This window comes from Oryx dammah, unplaced genomic scaffold (genome assembly GCF_014754425.2).
Source record: "Oryx dammah isolate SB20612 unplaced genomic scaffold, SCBI_Odam_1.1 HiC_scaffold_18, whole genome shotgun sequence".
NCBI lineage: Eukaryota > Metazoa > Chordata > Mammalia > Artiodactyla > Bovidae > Oryx > Oryx dammah.
The window spans coordinates 24,384,817-24,409,955 of NW_024070202.1; the positions used below are offsets into that span (position 1 = coordinate 24,384,817).

The window sequence follows — 25,139 nt, forward strand, 5'->3', positions numbered from 1 at the left end:
AGAACTAGAGGCAATTTCTGATATTCATTAGTCTTGTCATTTCCTTGTTTTAAAATATTTTGGAGCCAAATTTTCTGTTGAGTATTATACTAACTGCTCCAATGTGTAAATAAAAAGCAAAAGATTTACTTGGATTCTATTTCAGCATGCAGAATTGGGAATTGGTTTTTTTAACAACTGTTTTTTAAAATTTCTAATGAAATCTTTGCATATATTTGAATTGAGATACACTGTCAGTATATCATGCTCCTTGCTCTTGTTGTTGTTCAGTTGCTAAATCATGTAAGACTCCCTGTGACCCTGTGGACTGCAGCACACCAGGCTTCCCTGCTGCTGCTGCTGCTAAGTTGCGTCAGTTGTGTCCAACTCTGTGCGACCCCATAGATGGAAGCCCACCAGGCTCCTCTGTCCCTGGGATTCTCCAGGAAAAAACACTGGAGTGGGTTGCCATTTCCTTCTCCAATGCATGAAAGTGAAAAGTGAAAGTGAAGTCACTCAGTCATGTCCAACTCTTAGCGACCTCATGGACTACGGCCTACCAGGCTCCTCTGTCCACGTGATTTCCCAGGCAAGAGTACTGGAGTGGGGTGCCATTCCATCACCAGCTCCTGGAGCTTGCTCAAATTCATGTCCATTGAGTTGGTGATTCCATCCAACCATGTCATCCTCTGTTGCCCTCTTCTTCTCCTGCTCTCAATCTTTCCCAGCATCAGGGTCTTTTCCAATGAGCTGGCTGTTTATATCAGGTGGCCAAAATATTGGAGTTTCAGCTTCAGCATCAGTCATTCCAATATTGATTTCCTTTAGGATTAACTAGACTTCCCTGGTGACTCGGATGATAAAGCACCTTCCTACAATGCAGGAGCCCGGGGTTCAATCCCTGGGTTGGGAAGATCTCCTGGAGAAGGAAATAGTCACCCACTCCAGTATTCTTGCTTGGAAAATCCCATGGATGGAGGAGCCTGGTAGGCTACAGTCCATGGGGTTGCAAAGAGTCAGACATGATTGAGTGACTTCATTTTTAGGATTAACTGGTTTGATCTTCTTGCAGTCTAAGAGACTCTCAAGAGTCTTCTCCAGCATCACAATTCAAAAGAGTCAGTTCTATGGTGCTCAGTCTTCTTTATGATCCAACTCTCACATCCATACATGCTGGAAAAACTATGGACCTTTGTTGGTAAAGTGATGTCTCTTTTTTTAATATGCTGGCTAGGTTTGTCATAGCTTCCCTTATAAGGAGCAAGCATCTTTTAATTTCATGGCTTCAGTCATTGTCCATAGTGATTTTGGAGCCCAAGAAAAGAAAATCTCTCATTACTTCCACTTTTGCCACATCTATTTCTCATGAAGTGATGGGACAGGATGCTATGTTTTTTCAATGTTGAGTTTTAGGCCAGCTATTTCACTCTTGTCTTTTACCCTCATCAAGAGGCTTTTTAGTTCCTCTTCATTTTCTGCTATTAGAGTGGTATCATCTGTATATCTGAGGTTGTTGATATTTCTCCCAGCAATCTTGATTCCAGCTTGTAATTCATCCAGCCCTGCCTTTTGCCAGATGTACTCTGCATATAAGTTAAATAAACAGGAAGACAATATACAACCTTGTCATATTCCTTTCCAAAGTTTAAACCAGTCAGGTGTTTCATGCAAGGGTTTAACTGTTCCTTTTTGACCTGCATGCAGGTTTCTCAGGAGATAGGGAGAGTGATCTGGTATTTCCTTCTCCTTAAGAATTTCCCACTAATTGTTGTGATCCACTAAGTCAAAGGCTTTCATGTGAAAGCAGATGTTTTTCTGGAATCCCCTTGTTTTCTCTATGATTCGGTGAATGCTGGCAATTTGATCTCTGACTCCTCTGCCTTTTCTAAATTGAGCTTGAACATCTGGAAGTTTTTGATTCACATACAGCTGAAAGCCTAGCTTGAAGGATATTGAGCATAACTTTACTAGGATGTGAAATGAGCACAATTGTACCATAATTTGAAGATTCTTTGGCATTGCCCTTCTTTGGGATGGGAATGAAAACTGACCTGTTCCAATCCTGTGGCCACTGCTGAGTTTTCCAAATTTGCTGGCATATTGGCATATTGAGTGCAGCACTCCAACAACATCATCCTTGAGGATTTGAAATAGCTCCACTGGAATTCCATCACCTCCACTAACTTTGTTCATAATGATGCTTTCTAAAGTCCACTTGACTTCACACTCCAGGGCATCTGGCTCTAGGTAAGTGACCACACCATCATGGTTATCCTGGTCATTAAGACCTTTTTGGTATAGTTCTTCTGTGTATTCTTGCCACCTGTTCTTAATCTCTTCTGCTTCTGTTAGTTCCTTACTATTTCTGTCCCTTATTGTGCCCATCCTTACATGAAATGTCCCCTTGATATCTCCATTTTTCTTGTAGAAATCTCTAGTCTTTCCCATTCTATTGTTTTCCTCTATTTCTTTGCATTGTTCATTTTCAAAGGCCTTCTTATCTCCCCTTGCTGTTCCCTGTAACTCTGCATTCTGTTGGATATATCGCTCCTTTTCTCCCTTACTTTTTGCTTCTCTTCTTTTCTCAGCTATATGTAAAGCCTCCTCAAACAACCACTTTGTTTTCCTGCATTTCTATTTCTGTGGAAAGGTTTTGGTCACTGCCTCATGTACAACATTATGAACCTCTTCCATAGTTTTTCAGGCATTCTGTCTACCAGATCTAAACTCTTGAATCTATTCATCAACTCCACTGTATAATCAAGAGGGATTTGATTTAGGTCATACCTGAATGGTCTAGTGGTTTTCCCCACTCTCTTCAATTAATTCTGAATTTTGCAATAAGGAGCTCATGATCTGCAGAGAAGGCAATGGCACCCCATTCCAGTACTCTTGCCTGGAAAATCCCATGAACGGAGGAGCCTGGTAGGCTGCAGTCCATGGGGTCGCTAAGAGTCGGACACGACTGAGTGACTTCACTTTCACTTTCACTTTCATGCATTGGAGAAGGAAATGGCAGCCCATTCCAGTGTTCTTGCCTGGAGAATCCCAGGGACGGGGGAGCCTGATGGGAGAGTCGGACATGACTGAAGCGACTTAGCAGCAGTTAGTAGCAGCAGCTCATGATCCGAGCCATAGTCAGCTCCAAGTCTTGTTTCTGCTGACTGTATAGAGCTTCTCCAGCTTCAGCTGCAAAGAATATAATCAGTTTGATTTCAGTATTGATCATCTGATGATGTTCATGTATACAGTTCTCTTTTGTTGTTGGACAAGGGTGTTTGCTATGACCAGTGGGTTCTCTTGGCAAAACTCTGTTAGCATTTTTCCTGCTTCATTTTGTACTCCAAGGCCAAACTTGCCTGTTACTCCAAGTATCTTGTCTTCCTACTTTTGCATTCCAATCCCCTGTGATGAAAAGGACATCTTTTTTGGTGTTAGATCTAGAAGGTCTTATATGTCTTCATAGAACTAGTCAACTTCAGCTTTTTTACCATCAGTGGTTGGGGCATAGATAGATTATTGTGTTGTTGAATGGTTTGCCTTGGAAATGAACCAAGATCATTCTGTTGTTTTCAAGATTGCACCTAAGTACTGCATTTTGGACTCTTTGTCTACCATTAGGGCTACTCCATTTCTTCTAAGGGATTCTTGCCCATATAGATATAAAGGTTATTTGAATTAAATTTGCCCATTCCCATTCATTTTAGTTCAGTGATTCCTAAGATGTCAATGTTCACTCTTTTCATCTCCTTCTTGACCACTACCAATTTACCTTGATTCATGGACCTAACATTCCAGGTTCCTATGCAATATTGTTCTTTACAGTATTGGATTTTACTTTCACCACCAGACACATCCACAACTGAGTGTTGTTTCCACTTTGGCCCAGTTGCTTCATCTTTCTGGAGCTACCAGTACTCTGTTACTGCTGCTGCTGCTAAGTCGCTTCAGTCGTGTCTGACTCTGTGAGACCCCATAGACAGCATCCACCAGGCTCCCCCGTCCCTGGGATTCTCCAGGCAAGAACACTGGAGTGGGTTGCCATTTCCTTCTCCAATGCATGAAAGTGAAAAGTGAAAGTGAAGTCGCTCAGTCATGTCCAACTCTTTGCGACCCCATGGACTGAAGCCCACCAGGCTCCTCTGTCCATGGGATTCTCCAGGCAAGAGTATTCTATTACTAATTGTTACTAATTAGTGCTATTGCTATTAGCTTCTTTGTTGTCAGTAAATAAGGATTAGCCAGACACTTTCTCACCTTTCCAAACACCTCAGAGTGAGTTTTGGACTGTCAAAAAAAAGCGTACCTTTGGACAATACCACTTGCTTCTTATGTGTCTGGCTTAACAGAGGAGAAAGAAACACTTCAGTCTCTGGCCTTATAGAGGAGAAAGAAGTGTTTTAGCAAAACACTTTCCATTCATTTACTCAGAATAAGAAATAGGAACAGCTGTGACTGAATGAAATTATATTATCACATAAATTCAGTTTTGTAAACTTACCCAGGAAGTGTAAATTTGGAGGACGGATTGTCTCAGTGCTGTGGATAAGTTATAGCCTTCAGAACTGTGGTGTGTTTGGTGACCAGCCCACATAATGTTAACCTCTGCAAAACACATAATTTCAAATGAGCCGTGAGAATAAGAACAAAGCAACTTCCATTTTCAGTTGTGTATGCTGCTCTATTGAAGGAGAAAGAAAAGTCTGGAATATCTCTGGAAAAGCAGACCAATATAATTAAAATAAGCTGCCTTGAAACATTTTTGGAAGCAGAGAGGAAATAAATTATAAACAAAACTGAAACATAGCCAATAATATGTATAGTGTATATGATATAATTAAATGCCTCCAGCAAACTGAAATGACTTCCAAAATTTACACTTTGCTAACATATTACAATATAACAGATCATAAAAGCTAACTTGTAATGTTCAAACAAAACAGTCAATGCACTGTGATGATTTTTCAGCATGTGATAACATATTTCTAATTAAAGAAAAATACTCTGATGGGAGAAATGGTGTATACATTTTAAAATGAAATATTATACCATATTCTTCCCTAATGGCTTTGTAATAAATTTCAAAATCTGTCTATTGGAGTAAGAGACAATGGAGAATAATATCTGGGTCTAAGATTTAATGTTTCAGTTTCACTTATAGATATATATATTAGTAACTAATAGTTACATAAATTTCTTCCCATATCTCACCAAACACTTTACCATTTCTAAAACTGTCCCACATAACTTCTGTTTATTCTCAAAAAAAGAAAATGTAAACATTTAATTTTCATTAAGCATTATTCAAATTGCCCTCATACTGTCTTGAAATTCATATAAATCCGAAAGATAGTTGTTTGTTTTTTCTGCAGCAATATGCCTCTCTAAATGTATAGAATTTTAAAAACAAGCCAATATTTTTCATTTTGTCTTCATTATTTCATTTTCTACCAGAATTATATATCAAAATTCCATATATTTTATATTATTAGAAGAAAGTATGTTCTTAGCTAAATAATTTAAATTTTGTCCTTTGCTACAAATATAGAAGATAGAATACAATACGACAGTTATCCCTGCCAGTATACATTGAAAGTTAAAAAAAAAAAATAGGTTTGGATGCATGGGAACTTAACAGTGAACCTAAGAGTGGAAAGTTATGACCAACCTAGACAGCATATTAAAAAGCAGAGACATTACTTTGCCAGCAAAAGTCTGTCTAGTCAAGGCTATGGTTTTTCCAGTAGTCATGTATGGATGTGAGAGTTGGACTGTGAAGAAAGCTGAGTGCCGAAGAATTGATGCTTTTGAACTGTGGTGTTGGAGAAGACACTTGAGAGTCCCTTGGACTGCAAGGAGATCCAACCAGTCCATTCTGAAGAAAATCAGTCCTGAATATTCACTGGAAGGACTGATGCTGAAGCTGAAACTCCAATACTTAGGCCACCTGATGCGAAGAATTGACTCATTTGAAAAGACCCTGATGCTGGGAAAGACTGAGGGCCGGAGAAGGGGACAACAGAAGATGAAATGGTTGGATGACATCACCGACTCAATGGACATGGGTTTGGGTGGACTCCAGGAGTTGGTGATGGACAGGGAGACCTGGCGTGCTGCGATTCATGGGGTTGCAAAGAGTCGGACACGACTGAGCGACTGAACTGAACTGAAGAGTGGAAATACTGAGTTATTAGTCTTTGCAATTGCCATATAATCAGAGTTATAAAAAACACATCTGCTAATGCAGGAGACATGGAGATGCATAATAATGTGTATTGGGACAACCTTCTTATAACCTCTACAGACCTAGGGTTAGATCCCTAGGTCAAGAATATCCCCTGGGGTAAGGCATGGCAACCCACTCAAGTATTCTTGCCTGGAGAATCCCATGGACAGAGGAGCCTGGTGGGCTATGGTCCATAGGGTCACAAAGAGTTGGATAAGACTGAAGCAGCTTAGCATGGACACACACACACGTTAAAATACATAGCACATGACAGAATAATTTGTTAGAGTTTTAATGAAAAACATGGATATATGGAGATAAGACATACATATAGTCAAGCCTTGTGGGCTTTTCTTAGCCAAGAAAAAGCTTTCATTTAGCAAATGAAAGCTCTGTGAGCAACCTATATAAAGTGAAAGTGGCTCAGTTGTCTCTGTGACCCCATGGACTATACAGTCCATGGAATTCTCCAGGCCACAATACTGGAGTGGGTAGACTTTCCCTTCTCAAGGGATCTTCCCAACCCAGGGATAGAACTGGGGTCTCCTGCACTGCAGGCAGATTCTTTACCAACTGAGCTATCAGGGAAGCCATAATCTATATAGTTCAGTTCAGTCGCTCAGTTGTGTCCGACTCTTTGTGACCCCATGAACCGCAGCATGCCAGGCCTCCCTGTATATCACTAACTCCCAGAGTTTACTCAGACTCATGCCCATTGAGTCAGTGATGCCATCCAACCATCTCATCCTCTGTCATCCCTTCTCCTCCTGCCCTCAATCTTTCCCAGCATCAGGGTCTTTTCCAATGAGTCAGTTCTTCACATCAGGTGGCCAAAGTATTGGCGTTTCAGCTTTAAAATCAGTCCTTCCAATGAATAATCAGGACTGATTTCCTTTAGGATGGACTGGTTGGATCTCCTTGTCCAAGGGACTCTCAAGAGTCTTCTCCAACACCACAGTTCAAAAGCATCAATTCTTCAGCACTCAGCTTTCTTTATAGTCCAACTCTCATATCCATACATGACTACTGGAAAAACCATAGCCTTGACTAGACAGACCTTTGTTGACAAAGTAATGTCTCTGCTTTTTAATATGCTGTCTAGGTTGGTCATAACTTTCCTTCCAAGGAGTAAAGTGAAAGTGAAGTCACTCAGTCGTGTCCAACTCTGTGACCCCATGGACTGTAGTCTACCTATGACTGCAATCACCATCTGCAGTGGTTTTGGAACCCAAAATGTCAGCCACTATTTCCACTGTTTCCCCATCTATTTGCCATGAAGTGATGGGACCGGGTGCCATGATCTTTGTTTTCTGAATGTTGAGCTTTAAGCCAACTTTTCCACTCTCTTCTTTCACTTTTATCAAGAGACTCTTTAGTTCTTCTTCACTTTCTGCCATAAGGATGGTGTCATCTGCATATCTGAGGTTATTGATATTTCTCTCAGCAATCTTGATTCCAGCTTGTGCTTCATCCAGCCCAGCGTTTTTCATGATGTACTCTGCATATAAGTCAAATAAGCAGGGTGACAATATACAGCCTTAACGGACTCCTTTTCCTATTTGGAACCAGTCTGTTGTGCCATGTCCAGTTCTAACTGTTGCTTCCTGACCTGCATACAGGTTTCTCAAGAGGCAGGTCAGGTGATCTGGTATTCCCATCTCTCTCAAGATTTTCCACAGTTTATTGTGATCCACACAATCTATATAGGGAGTTACCAAACAAAATGTGCAAAAAGAATTTTGGTAAACAAATGAAATATAAGACAGATTTAATTCTGTGAGAATGAAATTATGAACAGGATTGTGAATAGATAGGCTTATCAGAAGTCATTTCTATTCAACTCGTATATTTTCAAGTGAGGCAAGTATTTTCACAAGACATCAGTTTATATCTAATGTAGATTCTAATTGGTCCACACTTTTTTAATCATTCCTAGTAATGACCCTATATTTCTACTCAAGTAATGAAGGAAACTATTCCTACACAAATAAGAAGTATTTCACCATAATGACCTCAAACTTCCCAGGCATAATCCCTGAAATAACCTAGAACCTAAATCTGTGGTTTATTGATTAGCCTGTATAACTATGAATAAGAGAGGTACAAAGAAGCCCATAACACTCAAAATCTTCAGATATCATATGGAGTACTATTAAGAGATAATAAATCGAATGAACATACTAAACCTTTTAAAGCTTCTTATAGATTCAACACTTGAAGATATCTAAACACCCTTTTCTCTTTAGAACATACTCATTATTGAACATTTCAGAATGTATCACAAAGAAACTTCACTACAAATCAAAACTATTTCACTGGACCTTTCAGAATTTGTGTAAAAAATTCATCATAAAGTATCTAAGCTTCAAGTTCATAAGTGGATGAGCTAAGTAGATTATTTGATTAGATGGCAATAATATGTATTGGAACTACCTTCTTATAACCTCCACAGAAGCTAAATGGTGGAACAAAGAATCTACCAGGGTGGAGGTTAAAGACCTGTCTCTATAGTTGTTTTAAAAGCATTGACTTCCTATCAAAAACTGTGTGTAACACAAGCCTTCATTCAATGAAGTACAGCTGTATAAACAGGTTACAGTAACTGGATCCCACTGTCTTACCTCTGTTACTTTTCAGAATTGGGGAAAACAAGAAATACAGGAAGTAAATTATTTTCAAGGGTGGCTTTAAAAATACATTTTTAGAAATTCTTCCAACAGTACTTTGGTAAATAAGATACATTTAACAGTACATTTACAAATCTTTCCTAATATTTGAATTGATGAGTTGTCTGTTCTAAGGAAGAAAAACAAATGTTAAAGAGAAAAACTGATATGGTCACAATAAACTTCTTTCATTGAAAAATTCATATAAGTTGTCATCAAAATAATTTTCTTTTTCTATAAGAAAATTATTGATTGTAAAACTTATGGTATATTATTATGGCTTTTCAATGATATTAGAAATAATAATGCTAGTAATACTTTCCACTGCCAAAATATAGATTTCTTTACATATATTTTATTTATACATTAACTATTCATTCAATTTGGCCAAAATTTAATGTAATATATGTGTATATGTATGTTATATCCTTGAGTTTGCTATCTTGTTTCTTTTTTATTAAAGTCCAACTTACTTACAATGAAATATATCCCTTTTGATATTTAGTTCTATGAGTTTTTACCAAACAAATACAACTGTGCAATCACTGTCAATATCAAGATATGGAATAGTTTTTATTATCCCAAAAGACACGGAATAGTTATGATCACCCCAAAGTTCTCTCTTCCATTTTGTGTATGGCAGGCTAACTCTAACGTGGCTCCCAGATTCAGAGGATGAGATTCCTGGGGAACTTGGGAGAGCTTAATGTGTTCTGGGTGTGAAATAAGAATCCATGGGATCCAGAGGGCTTCCTAAGGGAGGCAGTCTCTAAGGTGGTCCCCGGTGATTCTAGTCTACTGGTGCTGAACCCCTGTATAAACTCTTCCCTTGAATGTGGTTGGATTTGACTTCCTTCCAGTAAATGGAGGGCTCAGTGGTAAAGAATCTGCCTGCAGTGCAGAAGACCCAGATTCAATCCCTGGGTCAGGAAGATCCCCTGGAGAATGGAATGGCTACCCACTCCAGTATTCTCGCCTGGAAAATTCCATGGACAGAGGACGCTGGTGGGTTCATGGGGTGGCAAAGAGTTGGACCCAACTGAGAGATGCAAAAATGTCAGACACAACTGACTAATGTCACTTTCAGACACAAGTGACTAATGCTCTTCTGCTAAATATACTTTTGGCAAAGGTGACGGGATGTCATTTCTGATATCAGGTGATAAAAAGACTGAGGCTGACATCTTGGGTGCTTTCTCTTACATCACATGCTCTGTCCGAGGAAAGTCGGCTGCCGTGTTGCAAGCTGCCTTTCAGAGAAGCACCTACGACCGGGAACTAGGAAAGGCCTCGGGTTAACCAGCTAGCAAGGAACTAAGCGGCTTAACCCAAATTCCATGAGAAATTGAATCTTGCCAAAACCATGTATGTTAGTTTGGAAGTAGCTTCTCCAATTTAAGTCTTCAGATAACACTGCAGCCAGGAACTAGCTTATTACTTAATTGCAACCTCATGAAAGACCAGGGACCAGAAGCACTCATCTAAGCTGCCTGCTAATTTCTGACCAACAGAAGCTGCAAGAGAAGCCATGGGTATATTACAAAGCAACGGACCATTAATACAGTGGTCAGTCCTCCCTGATCTTATACTCTGCCCCTAGCATGCTCTGATAGCATCCAAGTTTTTTTTCACTTGTTGTTGGTGATTAACTAAGCCGTGTTGAACTCTTTTGCAACCCCGTTGGCTGTAGTCTACCAGGCTCCTCTGTCCATGGGATTCTCCAGGCAAGAATACTGGAGTGGGTTGCCATTTCCTGCTCCAGGGGATCTTCCTGACCTAGGGACTGAACCTGTGACACCTGTATTGGCAGGAGGATACTTTACCACTGAGCCACCAGAAAAGCCCTTCTTTCCCCTAGTTTTGCTTTTCTAGGGATGTCATATCAGTGATTTACTGTGTATTAGGCCTTTGAGTTTGGTTTCTTGCACTTAGCATAATATATCACAGATTCCTCCATTTTGCTGTGTTTATGAGTAGTTTGTTCCCTTTTTTTGCTGAGTAGTATTCTATTTGTACAATATGCCACAGTTTTTGTTTTGATCCGCTTAGTAGTTGAACATTTCAAATGTTCCTAGTATTTGGCAATTACAAATGAAGCATCTATAAATTTTGCAGAATATTTTTCAGATGGACATAGTTTCATTTTACTTTGGTACATACTCAAGAGTGAGATTACTGAACTGTATGGGACGTTTACCTTAGGTTGTCAGCAAAATTAAAATCATTTTCCAAAGTGACTGTGCCTTTTTGTATTATCACCAGCAGTAAATGAGAGTTAAAGGTCCTCCACATTTTTGATGGCATCTGACACTAGATGGGGAAACAGTGGAAACAGTGTCAGACTTTATTTTGGGGGCTCCAAAATCACTGCAGATGGTGACTGCAGCCATGAAATTAAAAGACGCTTACTCCTTGGAAGAAAAGTTATGACCAACCTAGATAGCATATTCAAAAGCAGAGATATTACTTTGCCAACAAAGGTCTGTCTAGTCAAGGCTATGGTTTTTCCAGTGGTCATGTATGGATGTGAGAGTTGGACTGTGAAGAAAGATGAGTGCCGAAGAATTGATGCTTTTGAACTGTGGTGTTGGAGAAGGTTCTTGAGAGTCCCTTGGACTGTAAGGAGATCCAACCAGTCCATCCTAAAGGAGATCAGTCCTGGGTATTCACTGGAAGGACTGATGCTGAAGCTGAAACTCCAATACTTTGGCCACCTCATGCGAAGCCTTGTCTCATTGGAAAAGCCCCTGATGCTGAGAGGGTTTGGGGGCAGGAGGAGAAGGGGATGACAGAAGATGAGATGGCTGGATGGCATCACCGACTCTATGCACATGAGTTTAAGTGAATTCCGGGAGTTGGTGATGGACAGGGAGGCCTGGCATGCTGTGATTCATGGGGTCGCAAAGAGTTGGACACGACTGAGCGACTGAACTGAACTGAACTGGCACTATTAATTTTATTTTTATTTAATAATATTCTAATAAGTGTATATTGTTATCACATTGAAATTTAACCTACACTGCTGCAGTGGCAAATGACAACAGTTACTTCTCCATGTGCATTTTTGCCATTGATATGTCTTTTTGGTCTATTCAATATTAGTGCCTTCAGTTTAATTGTGTTGCTTTTTTATTACTGAGTTTCGAGATTCCTTTATATATACTGTACATAAACATTTTCTCCTTATGAAGTGTCTCATGAAGAACACTGTGTTTTAATTTTGATGAAACCCTATTTATATACTTGAGAGTTTTATTAAAAGATCCTTTTAGTATATGTAAGAACAGAGATTACTTTGAAAAAACTTATCAGAATGATGAGAAATTTGCAAACAGAGTAAATTTGTAATCTAGAGGCTAATAGATTCTATATGCATTACACATCTAAAGTATATCTAAATAAGTCTCCTATCTCATATCTTATCACCTATAAAGTGGACAGAAATAATTCTCTAGGTTAATCTGAGCCATAAACACAGGTCTACAAGGAATGTTCACAGCTATATGATAAGTATTTAATCTTCAGGAGTGACAGGCCAGAAGTCTTGGGGCACCCTGGGAGTGATGATGTTGCCTTCAGTCATAATGTGAAAAACCTTCAGGTTATAAAGGAAAAAATGTTAGGCCTGTTTGTAATATGTTAGTGATGTTAAGCACCAAGAAAGTCATGTTAGTAATACTTTATGGAACATTTAGCATATTGTGTAGCAGAACATGGAACATGAGAACTGAACTACAAGGAGCTTTATGAAGCCACTTAGTTCAGTTTCATTATTTTATAACCAATAAAAATGAAATTGAAAAGAAAAAGGGAAAAACTTACATTAGAGGAAAAGAAAGCTTTTTAAAATTTTCTCTCTTTCAGCAGGGATTTATTTGGGGCATTCACCCCCATCTTGGATTTTTCATTCTCCTTCAGAAATGGAGGTGAATGGGACCAAGTGTTCTGTGGGTCCCAGCTGACATATATTTGGTGATGTCCAGGAAGTAAAGGACAAACAGAGCTCAAAACACATTATTGAGTGATGGTGCTAAGCTTCTTGAATTAGCACAATTGCCTATTGCTTTTTACAGTAAATCTAACACTATAAAGCACTGAACTTATCAATTTTTGAATGATAACAATTGTCACTTTGAATTTGAGAATACTGAGTATAAGTGAACCCTTCAAAATTTGTTCTATCTCTTCCCAACAGATAAATATGATTGATAAGTGATTTCAAAAAATTAAAAAGTTAACTAAGTAATCAATATAATAGTAACAGACTCAAACTATCAAACTGAAGTCAAAGTGGGAAATGTAAGGAGATGCATAACAATGAATAGATCCTCATTTATTTTTCTATTCTTTACTCAATGAACTGATGGTGATGTCACCAATTTTACCATCACACTTTCATTCACTTCTTATGGCAGCAAATCAAATTGATGAGAAAACTGATGATATTTCAAATTCATTCAATGAAGAGAGATTGATATTCAGTTCAGTTGCTCAATAGTGTCCAACTCTTTGCAATCCCATGGACTGCAGCATGCAGGCTTCCCTGTTCACAAGCAACTCTTGGAACTTGCCCAAACTCATGTCCATCCAGTCAGTGATGCCACCCAACCATCTCATCCTCTGTCGTGCCCTTTTCCTCCTGCCTTCAATGTTGCCCAGAATCAGGGTCTTTTCAATGAGTCAGTTCTTCACATCAGGTGGCCAAAGTATTGGAGTTTTAGCTTCAGCCCTTCCAATGAATATTTAGGACTGATTTCCTTTAGGATGGACTGGTTGGATCTCCCTGCAGTCCAAGAGACTTTCAAGAGTATTCTCCAACACCACAGTTCAAAGCATCAATTCTTTGGTGCTCAAGCTTTCTTTATAGTCCAACTCTCACATCCATACATGACTACTAGAAAAACCACAGCTTTAACTAGATGGACATTTGTTGGAAAAGTAATGTCTCTGTTTTTTAATATGCTGTCTAGGTTGTTCATAGCTTTTCTTCCAAGGAACAAGTATATTTTAATTCCATGGCTGCACTCACCATCTGCAGTGATTTTGGAGCCCCCCAAAATAAAGTCCATCATTTTTTCCATTGTTTCCCCTTCTATTTGCCATGAAGTGATGGGACCAGATGCCATGATCTTAGTTTTCTGAATATTGAGCTTTAATCTGAATTTTCCTCTTTCACTTTCATCAAGAGGCTCTTTAGTTCTTCTTCACTTTCTGCCATAAGGATGGTGTCATCTGCGTATCTGAGGGTTTTGATATTTCCCCCAGCAATCTTGATTCCAGCTTGTGCTTCATCCAGCCTGGCATTTCACATGATGTACTCTGCATATAATTTAAATAAGCAGGGTGACAATATACAGGTTGGACGTACTCCTTTTCTGATTTGGATCCAGTCTGTTCTTCCATGTCCAGTTCTAACTGTTGCTTCCTGACCTGCATACAGATTTCTCAAGAGACAGGTCAGGTAGTCTGGTATTCCCATCTCTTTCAGAATTTTCCACAGTTTTTTTGTGATCCACATATACAAAGGCTTTGATGTAATCAATAAAGAAGAAGTAGATATTTCTCTGGAAACTCTCTTGCTTTTTATATGACGAACAGATGTTGGCAATTTGATCTCTGGTTCCTCTGCCTTTTCTAAAATCAGCTTGAACATCTGGAAGTTCATGGTTCACGTATTGTTGAAGCCTGGCTGGGAGAATTTTCAGCATTGTTTTGCTAGCGTGTGAGATGAGTACAGTTGTGTGGTGAACATTCTTTGGCATTGCCTTTCTTTGGGATTGGAATGAAAACTGACATTTTCCAGTCCTGTAGCCACTGCTGTGTTTTCCAAATTTGCTGACATATTGAGTGCAGCACTTTAACAGTATCTTCTTTTAGGATTTGAAGTAGCTCAACTGGAATTCCATCACCTCCACTAGCTTTGTTCGTAGTGATGCTTCCTAAGGCCCACTTGACTTCATATTCTAGGACGTCTGGCTCTAGGTGAGTGATCACACCCTTGTGGTTATTTGGGTCATGAAGATATTTTTTATATAGTGCTTATGTGTATTCTTGCCACCTCTTCTTAATATTGTCTTCTTCTGTTACATCCATACATTTTCTGTCCTTTATTGAGCCCATCTTTGCATGAAATGTTCCCTTGGTATGGCTAATTTTCTTGAAGAAATCTCTTGTCTTTCCCATTCTATTGTTTTCCTCTATTTCTTTACTTTGATCACTGAGGAAGGCTTTCTTATCTCTCCTTGCTATTCTTTGGAACTCTGTATTCAAATGGATATATCTTTTCTTTTCTCTTTTGCCTTTCACTGCTCATCTTTTCTCAGTGATTTGTAAAGCCTCCTCAGACAACCATTTTGCCTTTTTTCATTTCTTTTTCTTGGGGATAGTCTTGATCACAGACTCCTGTACAATGTCACAAACCTCCATCCATAGTTCTTCAGGCACTCTGTCTATCAGATCTGATCCCTTGAATCTATTTGTCACTTCCACTGTATAATCATAAAGGATTTGATTTAGGTCATACCTGAATGGTCTATTGGTTTTCCCCACTTTCTTAAATTTAAGTCAGAATCTGGCAATAAGGAGTTCACGATCGGAGCCACAGTCAGCTCCCAGTCTGGTTTTTGCTGACTGTATAGAGCTTCTCCATCTTTGGCTGCAAAGAATATAATCAATCTGATTTTGGTATTAACCATCTGGTGATGTCCATGTGTAGAGTCTTCTCTTGTGCTGTTGGAAGAGGGTATTTCCTATGACTGGTGTGTTCTCTTAGCAAAACCCTGTTTGCCTTTGACCCGCTTCATTTTGTACTCCAAGGCCAAATTTACCTGTTAACCAGGTATCTCTTAACTTCCTGCTTTTGCATTCTAGTCCCCTACAATGAAAAGGACATCTTTTTTAAGTGTTCGTTCTAGAAAGTCTTGTAGGTCTTTAGAAAACTGTTCAACTTCAGCTTCTTCAGCATTACTGGTTGTGGCATAGACTTGGATTACTGTGTTGTTGAATGGTTTGCCTTGGAAACAGAGATTATTCTGTCCTTTTTGAGACTGTACCTAAGAACTGTATTTCAGACTCTTTCATTGATTATTAGGGCTATTCCATTTCTTCTAAGGAATTCGTGCCCACAGTAGTAGATATAATGGTCATCTGAGTTAAATTCACCCATTCCAGTCCATTTTAGTTCACTGATTCCTAAAACACCAACCTTCATTCTTGCCATCTCCTGTTATGCACACACTTCCTCAGCATAAAAACTGAGAGCACTTTGAAAACAACACAGCTTTCCTGTAAACTGAGAGAGAAGTTTGAAGAGACCACAGCTGATGGCAGAAAGACTCAGACTGTCTGCAACTTTACAGGTGGTGCATTGGTTCAACATCAGGAATGAGATGGAAAGGAAAGCACAATAACAAGAAAACTGAAAGATGGCAAATTAGTAGTGATACGTGTCATGAACAATGTTACCTGTATTCGGGTCTATGAAAAAGTAGAGTAAAAATTCCATCATCATTTTGCACAGAAATTAGTTGCAAGGATGAACAAGCTAAGTTCAATGAGCAAATCTCCATACTGCTGGCTTTTTTTTTTCATTATTGCATTCAATTATCTTTATCACAAACAATTAAACTACTTCAAAGTGTTGGTATAATTACAGTCATCTCTTTGGTTAGTAAATAAATCTATTTGTGCTAAAAAAAAAAAAAGCTTCTATAAGCTTTATCATTCTCCATGTACATCCCTCTGCTCCTAGTCATTTTGTGTGCTGAGATTTGCCAAGTCTAAATATTAACCTAGATTTCTCTTTTTTCTGTTGATATTACCTCAGCTCTAGGTCATAGGCCAAGTGATCTGCTAGAAGATCCTGATTCCATCTCTGATGATACATGGAAGGAGCTCTTCCCCACTCATAGGAAAAAGTATTATTGTACTAAAGTGCTAAGTGGCTTGAAAACTGGTATCTCTAGGATTATAATAGATGAGCAAAGAGAGATTTTTGGTTAAAGGAGATTCCCATACCTTTCAACTGTTGAAAATTAGCTGTGTTTATAGAAAAGCGAAGGCTCCCCTTGTGGCTCAGCTGCTGAAGAAACTGCCTGCCATGTGGGAGACCTAGGTTTGATCCCTGGGTCAGGAAGATCCCCTGGAGGAGGGCATGACAACCCACTCCAGTATTCTTGCCTGGGGAAGCCCATGGACAGAGGAGCCTGGTGGGCTACAGTTCATGGGGTTGCAAGAGTTGGACACAACTAAGCAACTAACGCGCGCGCGCACACACACACACACACACACACACACACACAGAAAACCTATCCCTTCTCTCCAAAAGTTGACAGAATTAGATAAAAATCCTTTGAAATCAAAGTTATCAGTACTACATTTTAAAAGAATTATGAAGCAGACAGTTATTATATCTCACAAAGACCACTTATCTATTGAATGAAACCAAATTCTAGTGCACGTGGGTGCTGATTAGCAGCGGCAACAGCAGCATCATGGCTTTAGGTTTTGGGACTGCTAGTAATTTCATTATGGGGACTTACCATATATCCAGATCAAAAAGGAATCCACGTGCTTTGCATAGAATAAAAATCAAGAACTCGTCCAGAGGATTTAATGACATCCGTTTGGCATTCATAATGACCTAAACTAGCACAATCCGAAGGCAGACACCATGGGAGAAGAACTGTCTTTATGTCAATAGATTTCGCTACGATTGGCAAGCACTCCTACAACACTCCTTCTGTGCAGCATGCTTGCCTGTGGTGAGACACAATAAACTTCTGCTGTATTATGTTTGGAATAATGACTTCTATAATTTATCTCCACAAGCCAAAGAATCCAAGAACACATTAACCTCCAAAGTTTGAAAGGAGAGTAATGTTAAGGAAGTGAACGGGAATGCAAAACAACCAGGGATTGTTCGGAAAAGACAGGAAAGCAGGAAAAAAAAAAGGCACTAAAACCACAGTTAGAAAGTGGCTGCAAAGGGTCTTTATTCTCCCTCTCTTAGTCTTATGAATAGATGGAGATTATCCTTGTCAACAGCAACAAAAACCTACTGGGATCGCTTTGCCAATAATAAGGGCTTTCAATTGGTCTTACCGTTTGCCTTTGTGTTCTGAAACTAAGTTTTACTGCTTCATTGCAAATGAGTAAGAAGCCTGTAAGATTACTGAATTTGCAAGAAATGTGATGTGTCCATGGAAGGTACCAGAATGAATCACGATTGGATGTCCCAGTTGGAACAGGTCAGTGTATCCTTCGGTTTCATTTTGACATAGATTAGCATGGTCACCGGAGAAGGCAATGGCACCCCACTCCAGTACTCTTGCCTGGAAAATCTGATGGGCGGAGGAGCCTGGTGGGCTGCAGTCCATGGGGTCGCTAAGAGTCAGACACGACTGAACAACTTCACTTTCACTTTTCACTTTCATGCATTGAAGAAGGAAATGGCAACCCACTCCAGTGTTCTTGCCTGGAGAATCCCAGGGACGGGGGAGCCTGGTGGGCTGCCGTCTACGGGGTCGCACAGAGTTGGACACGACTGAAGTGACTTAGCAGTAGCATGGTCACTGGTCTTTGAGAAACCAATCTGCATCTGATAGATTTTTGGTCTACATGTTTGGGAACTGTTGTTCCTCACTATGTTATTATTGCTTGTTGACACCTCATAGAACTGAATGTTCTTTGTTACTCTGTTGAGTTACTTTGCCCTTTCATCTGTTACCTGCAAAGTAAATGTATGTCTGAAATCTGAATATATATCTGATTTTAAAAGGAGGCTATCAACGACTATAAGTCTCACTACTACCAGAGGAAGAGATCTCATGGAATATTCTTTGACCACTGAAAGATGGAAGTGGTTATGCAGGAACATAGCTTCCATTACTCTAATAGAAGTAACCTCATATTCTACCCTCTAAATCTCTAAGCATGACTCCATTGCTATATGACCTTCAAACCCAAATGTTATTTGTTAAATTTTTTCATCATTTTCTGCCCATGCTTCCTTTTTCTGTTTCTGATCTCGTAATATGACAATTATGCCTTTGATCACTTCCTTTTCCTTTCCTCAACCTCCACTAAGATTTTACAACTGGCTTCAATCAATCCATCGAGTTACCTGATTCTTTCCTTTCCTATCACATACCTGCTGTCCTAGGTGAAGGCCTCATTGCCTTGGTAGAGTACAGTCAGTCAGCACATAACACTGTGCGCTATCTATGTGTAAGACACTGCCCTTATATCACTCACAGTCTAGTGAAGTTTAGCAAACTGACATCACAGGCCAAAGTCCAGTCCCCCAACTGTTCCATACAGCCAACAAGCTAAACTGGCTTTCACATTTTTATTGACTGAAGTAGAATCAGAAGAGTAACAGTTTGTGACACATGAATAGTATATTTTAAAAAAAGGGAAGAAATATGTATCTTCATATTTTTTCTCATGTACCCTCCATTTTCTGGGCATCTTGAATACCTTGAACACTTTCCTGGTCACCTGAATCTGTGTGACCTGTCAAAATAGTCTCCATCTTTCAAAAAATGTCATTTTCTCTAAGCAATCTTATTTGGTCTTCCCAGCTACAATTATTACATAATCCTTATTACTTCTAGGCCTCTAATATCACAAATACTAGGTTATTTTCCTCCCCTATTTTATATGTTTCTTTAAAAAAATATTTATTTATTTGGCCATGCTGGGTCTAGTTGTGGCATGTGGGATCTTTACTAAGGTGTGAACTCTTAGTTATAGCATATGGGATCTAGTTCCCTGACCAGGGTTCAAACCTGGGTCCCCTGGATTAGGAGTTCCAGTCTTAGCCACTGGACTGTGAGGGAAGTCCCATAAGCTTCTTAATTAGGGGGATTAATTTATCCATTTTGTACTTTTTACAGCACCTTCTATTAACTTTGCATAGTAGATCACTAATATATTGTCTTGATTAAACTTATGCTTACCAATAAAACTGTTTCATTTGAATAATCAATGCCCAAATAAATAACTACTGATTTTATCTGTGAAATACATGTATTTTCACTAGCGAAATCAATGCTTTTACAATTTTTGTTTGTCCTTCACACTGATTTCTCTCCCTAGCTTCAGTCATATCTAAACATTTCACTTTGTAAAATATGAACCTTGCTTTCCTTAATTTGTTTTTATCTCAAACATCTTAAAAGAGTAATTTATTCACTTATTTACCTCAAATTCATTCTTAAACTCATTGTCAATATCACTTAATTCTCTCCAAAATCATAATTGGTCCTTTCTTTCTTGCCAAAACTAAAGATCTCATTCTAGATGTCATCTAATTTGAACTTTCTGAAACACTGCTTCTGTCTTGAAAATCTTTCCCTTTGGCTTCAGTAACCCCCCTTGCTCCCAGTTTTCTCTTTATTCATTCAGGTGTAATTCCCTGACTTCTTCCCTGATTCACTTGGGACCAACTCTTCTTCTCTTTGCTGCTCATTTTCACTGTTTTTCATGGTGTGAAATGACTTCAATAATCACATAACCAAAAGTTGACAGCTCCCAAATACTTCAGTCTACAGGTTTCCATTTACTCTGGGTCTGAATACCTTTTAGGAAATTCTACACATGGATGTGAGAGTTGGACTATAAAGAAAGCTCAGAGCAGAAGAATTGATGCTTTTGAACTGTGGTGTTGGAGAAGACTCTTGAGAGTCCCTTGGACTGCAAGGAGACCCAACCAGTCCATCCTAAGGGAGATTAGTCCTGGGTGTTCATTGGAGGGACTGATGTTGAAGCTGAAATTCCAATACTTTGGCCACCTGATGTGAACAGCTGACTCATTTAAAAAGACCCTGATGCTGGGAAAGATTGAGGACAGGAGAAGAAGAGGACGACAGAAGATGAGATGATTGGATGGCATCACTAACTCAATGGACATGGGTTTAGGTGGACTCGGAGTTGGTGATGGACAGGGAGGCCTGGCGTGCTGCGGTTCATGGAGTCACAAAGAGTCGGACATGACTGAGTGACTGAACTGAACACATATTGTGCCCTGAGCTTGTGTTATGGTCTTATTTTCTGTCCCCTGTCATCCTTCTTTCTCAATGGGATTACTATCATCTTGGCCACCCATGCAAGGGAGATGACAGCCAGGGAAGGTTTCAAGGCAGAACTAGATCTCAGTGCTTTTTGTACCCTTCTGACCCCTCTTTTGATATTCATGCACTGCTTAGTATATAATCAGGAAAAAAAACCCAGAATCGCTAAATGAATTTTTTTTTAAATAAATGACTTTATATTAGCTTGTGATGTTGTCTTCTAATGCACTGTAGCAAACAGGCCCAGAAGTTCGTTTTATTACTAATAGGAACAATATATAAGAGAAAATATAAAGAGAAAAGTAGAGTGGCAAAGGCAACATGGAAAAACATCATTATTTGTGAAAGTCAGTAATAAATTATGAGATTTTTTTCCTCAAAGAATTGACATTTTAGGAAATGTCAATAAGGAAGGATTATGTGAAGGAACTCAAAAACTATTTGACACAAACTAAAATAATGAGCTTCCCAGGTGGCACTAGTGGTAAAGAACCCCCACTGCCAAGGCAGTAGACATGAGATGCAGGTTTGATCCCTGGGTCAGGAAGATCCCCTGGAGCACAGCACAACAACCCACTCCAGGATTCTTGCCTAGAGAATCCCATGGACAGAGGAGCCTGGTGGGCTAGAGTCCACAGTGTTGCAAAGAGTCAGACTGAACACACCCACATGCACACTGAATAATGAGATAGCTTTCACACTAAAGAAAAATTTCCTCTAATTCCTCAAGGTATTTTAAATATTATTAAATTGTGTGTTACTTTCCCTCTAGTCCTCAAGTTAGAACATCAAACTTGGAGCCTGTACCCCTGATGCTGTTTATAAATTTCTTAACAATTTGCAAGGAGTCACGACTACAGTTATCTCACCTGCTAAAAAGCTTACCTTACCTTTACCTGAACATATATATTTTGATACGCTTAAGCTGGAAGAATATGAATGTGATATAGTACTTTAGTATTATTTTTTACAAGCCTCAAACATTAAAAAGAAAATTAAAATATAAGGCTACACAAAGTTCCCTAAAAATTCTTAAATTCCCAAATGGAAAACAAAGAAATTGTCAACACACAAAAGGCTATCTCCATAGTTCTGTTGCTATGTAACCCCCACTTACTCATTACATCCAAAGAAAGTTAGGCATTTGCTGCACCCCCTTATCCCTCTCTTCTGCCATTCCAAATATGGGTGGCTATTCTGTGAACTGAACTTAAAGTTACCCCATCAACGACAGAGTGGCAGATTTTTTACTGAAAAAATACTCTTCCCTAGGAGGACCATTGTATTGATATTTCACTATAATTTTGAAAACAAGTTGTTGGAAATGTTTTATAATGTCATCAGTATCCAGAATTGTTATTTTTAAAGTTATTTTGCAAGCAATGAAGATCAATTAAATAGGCTGCCAGTGGTAGCTCAGCAGTAAAGAATCTGCCTGCCAGTGCAGGAGAGGCAGGTTCTATCCCTGGGTCCAGAAGATCCCCTGGAGAAGGAAATGGCAACTCACTGCAGTGTTCTTGCCTGAGAAATCCCTTGGGCACAGGAGCCTCATGGGCTACAGTCCAGGAGGTCACAAGGACTCAGACACAACTTAGTGACTAAATAACAACAAAAAAGTCACAAAGCAAAATATTATCCAGGTTTAAGGCATACACTGATCATTTCTCATCACAATCTAACACCCAGGAGTCCACAATAACTTGCCTTTTGATCCCTGAGCTTTGCAGTACAGTGTGAACTTAGCAGCCACAAATCTATTAACAGTAATGCAACAAATTTGTGTAGGCCAAAACAATGATTCGAACACATTTCACCTAGTAATTCCCTCTTTCCTTGTGATCAACCTGTCTGAAACCTTGTCCAATGACCAAAAAACCCCAGTGTTGCATAATGTGATTTCCTATAATTATGTCACGTTTGATGCCACAGACCATGCAAAACAGATTAACTGTGACTGAATTAGCTTTCTGAGGCCAGCTGATATGCGCATGTAAAACATGAAGCATACTCATACACTGAGAGGCAATTAAATGACTCTCAAACACTATTCCATAAATAATTTAAACCTCATAAATATCTACCTTATAAAGTAGCAATTGTTTTTTATTTGTTTCTTTAAATATCCATCATGATGACCTAAGTCATTTCAGTGCATTTTCATCTTGGGGAAACTTATAAACTTATTAGGAAAATGCTTTGGTGGCTTTTTTTTTTTTTTTTGGTTGGATAATGCCTCATTTGTTCTTTTTAAAGAGTTCTTATTTTCATAGGTTCTTGGTTGTCTTTTGGAAAGATTGATGTCTGGTGTCACTGCTAGGAAGTGCAAACTGTTCAGCCTCACTGCAACCTAGGTCCTCACCCTCTTGCTCCACAGGATACCACATACTTTGGCAGCCAGTGTTCAGAAGGGAAGTGTTTTAATGGTAATAAGTGATGCCAGTGAAACCTTTACCCCAGCGCTCAAAACTCAGTGATTGGAGCCTAAGGAACCAAACAGCGGAACTGAAGGGAATAAATGACCATGTCAGCTGACAGGGACCAACGCTGTTTATCTAGCCAATGCTAAAAAGGATTCAAAATTTCCTCGGTCATTAAATTTTTCACCAAAATATCATCCTCAGGGTAACCTGGGAGAATCTGGATCTATTTAAGGATGCCTTGACCCTTTTCTTCCAGACATAAGGGTTTAGTGATCAATTGTGTTAATAATAGCAATTGTCAGAGTGCTTTTTAGAAGTAATTTCCACAGTATAACATGTTCCAGTTATACCTCCACCCCTATGGAGAGTCACGCAATAGGAGGGAACCCCTTGCAATGTAAGTAAAATGAAAAGAATTTATATAAGATGACATGAAGCAGGTGTTTGACACACATTGAGCTCCTTGGTGGGGGGAAAAAGTGCTATTCTGGAAGCAGTATGTTGAGAAGCTGTGTGATGGTGGCAAAGTCATTTAATTTAAAGTCTGCAATGTTCTCATCTCAATGAGTGAGTGATGGTATTGTTTTTCATGAAGAACAATATGCCTACCTTTACAATACCAAGCTTAAATAGAACAGGAACTTTTCTTTCGAATAGATGAGTTGGATTCTGATTGATATAAATGAGTTATTCACTTGATTGCCTCAGTCAAAATTACCAAATCCAGTGAAAACAGCTAACTACACAGGGACCTCACCTACCATGCTGGTCTATTTCCATGCTTTAATCAAATTACCTAGTTCTTTGAACCCTCCAATGAAATTGACATCCAGTTGTTCGGAAGCAAAACTATTAAGGGGGAAAACTCAACTTAACAGCCATGAGTAATTTCTCTAATAGTTTAGATTGGCTTTTTTTTGTTTTTTTTTTTAGTTTTTGCCTAGGTCACTGCCAAAACTATATCAATATAAATATTAATACAATTTTAATATTGCTTTTGAATTAGAGACACCAAAAAGCAATCATAAAAGGGGGGGTAGTAAAGACTTAAAAAATGATTCTTAAAAGCAATTGTGAGGCCAGGTGAAGGCAGTTTGAAAGAGAAATGAAGCATACACTGAAGAGTGAAAATGTAGAGTTCTAGGCAGATACTTAACAGTGAGTTAACTCTTATTTTCTTGCTGTTTTAAAGAAGAGGAAATTGAGGAAACAACTTTTCAAGGTCACAGCTAGAAAGATGCAGAGCCAGAGTCTGAATCCAAGCCTATCTGGCCCCAGGGATCACACTTTTTCCTGAGTTCTAATGTAGGTACCTGCCCACAGCTCTGCAGGAGATAAAACATACAGTGAGTGATGCATGGTGTCTACTTTTAAACGTTTGTTGTTTAGACAGCAAGAGAGGATAAAGACTTTCATATGAAAAAGTAAATGTTATAGAAGTGTAAACCTAAACCGCTGGTGCCAGATTAGTTGTGTAAGCACTACACACAATGGAGATCAGGGAAAGACGATATAGCTGAGACTTGATTACTTAGGTTATATCCTCAGTAAAGGTTAGAGTCAAAGCTCAGCCTGAATGTTAATCATTTCTAGAAGACTGAAGTTTAGCATATTAAGAGAGCAACTTTCATTTAAAATATACAGAATGCAAAATAATTGCTATAGTATGTACTTAGTCACTCAGTCTTGTCCAACTCTTTGTGACCCTGTGGACTATAGCCCATCAGGCTCTTCTGTTCATGGGATTTTTCAGACAAGAAATACTGGACTGGTT

The 25,139-nt window shown here is 39.0% G+C and overlaps 1 protein-coding gene across 1 annotated transcript in view; it reads right to left on the reverse strand.

The window, feature by feature from the left end:
* AGMO (alkylglycerol monooxygenase) overlaps positions 1-25,139 on the reverse strand; it is a 392,569-nt gene that overhangs the window by 254,590 nt on the left and 112,840 nt on the right. Inside the window, exon 4 of the mRNA XM_040260598.1 lies at positions 4,481-4,584. Coding sequence (XP_040116532.1) covers positions 4,481-4,584 — 104 coding nt within the window. The remainder of the gene's footprint in view (positions 1-4,480; positions 4,585-25,139) is intronic.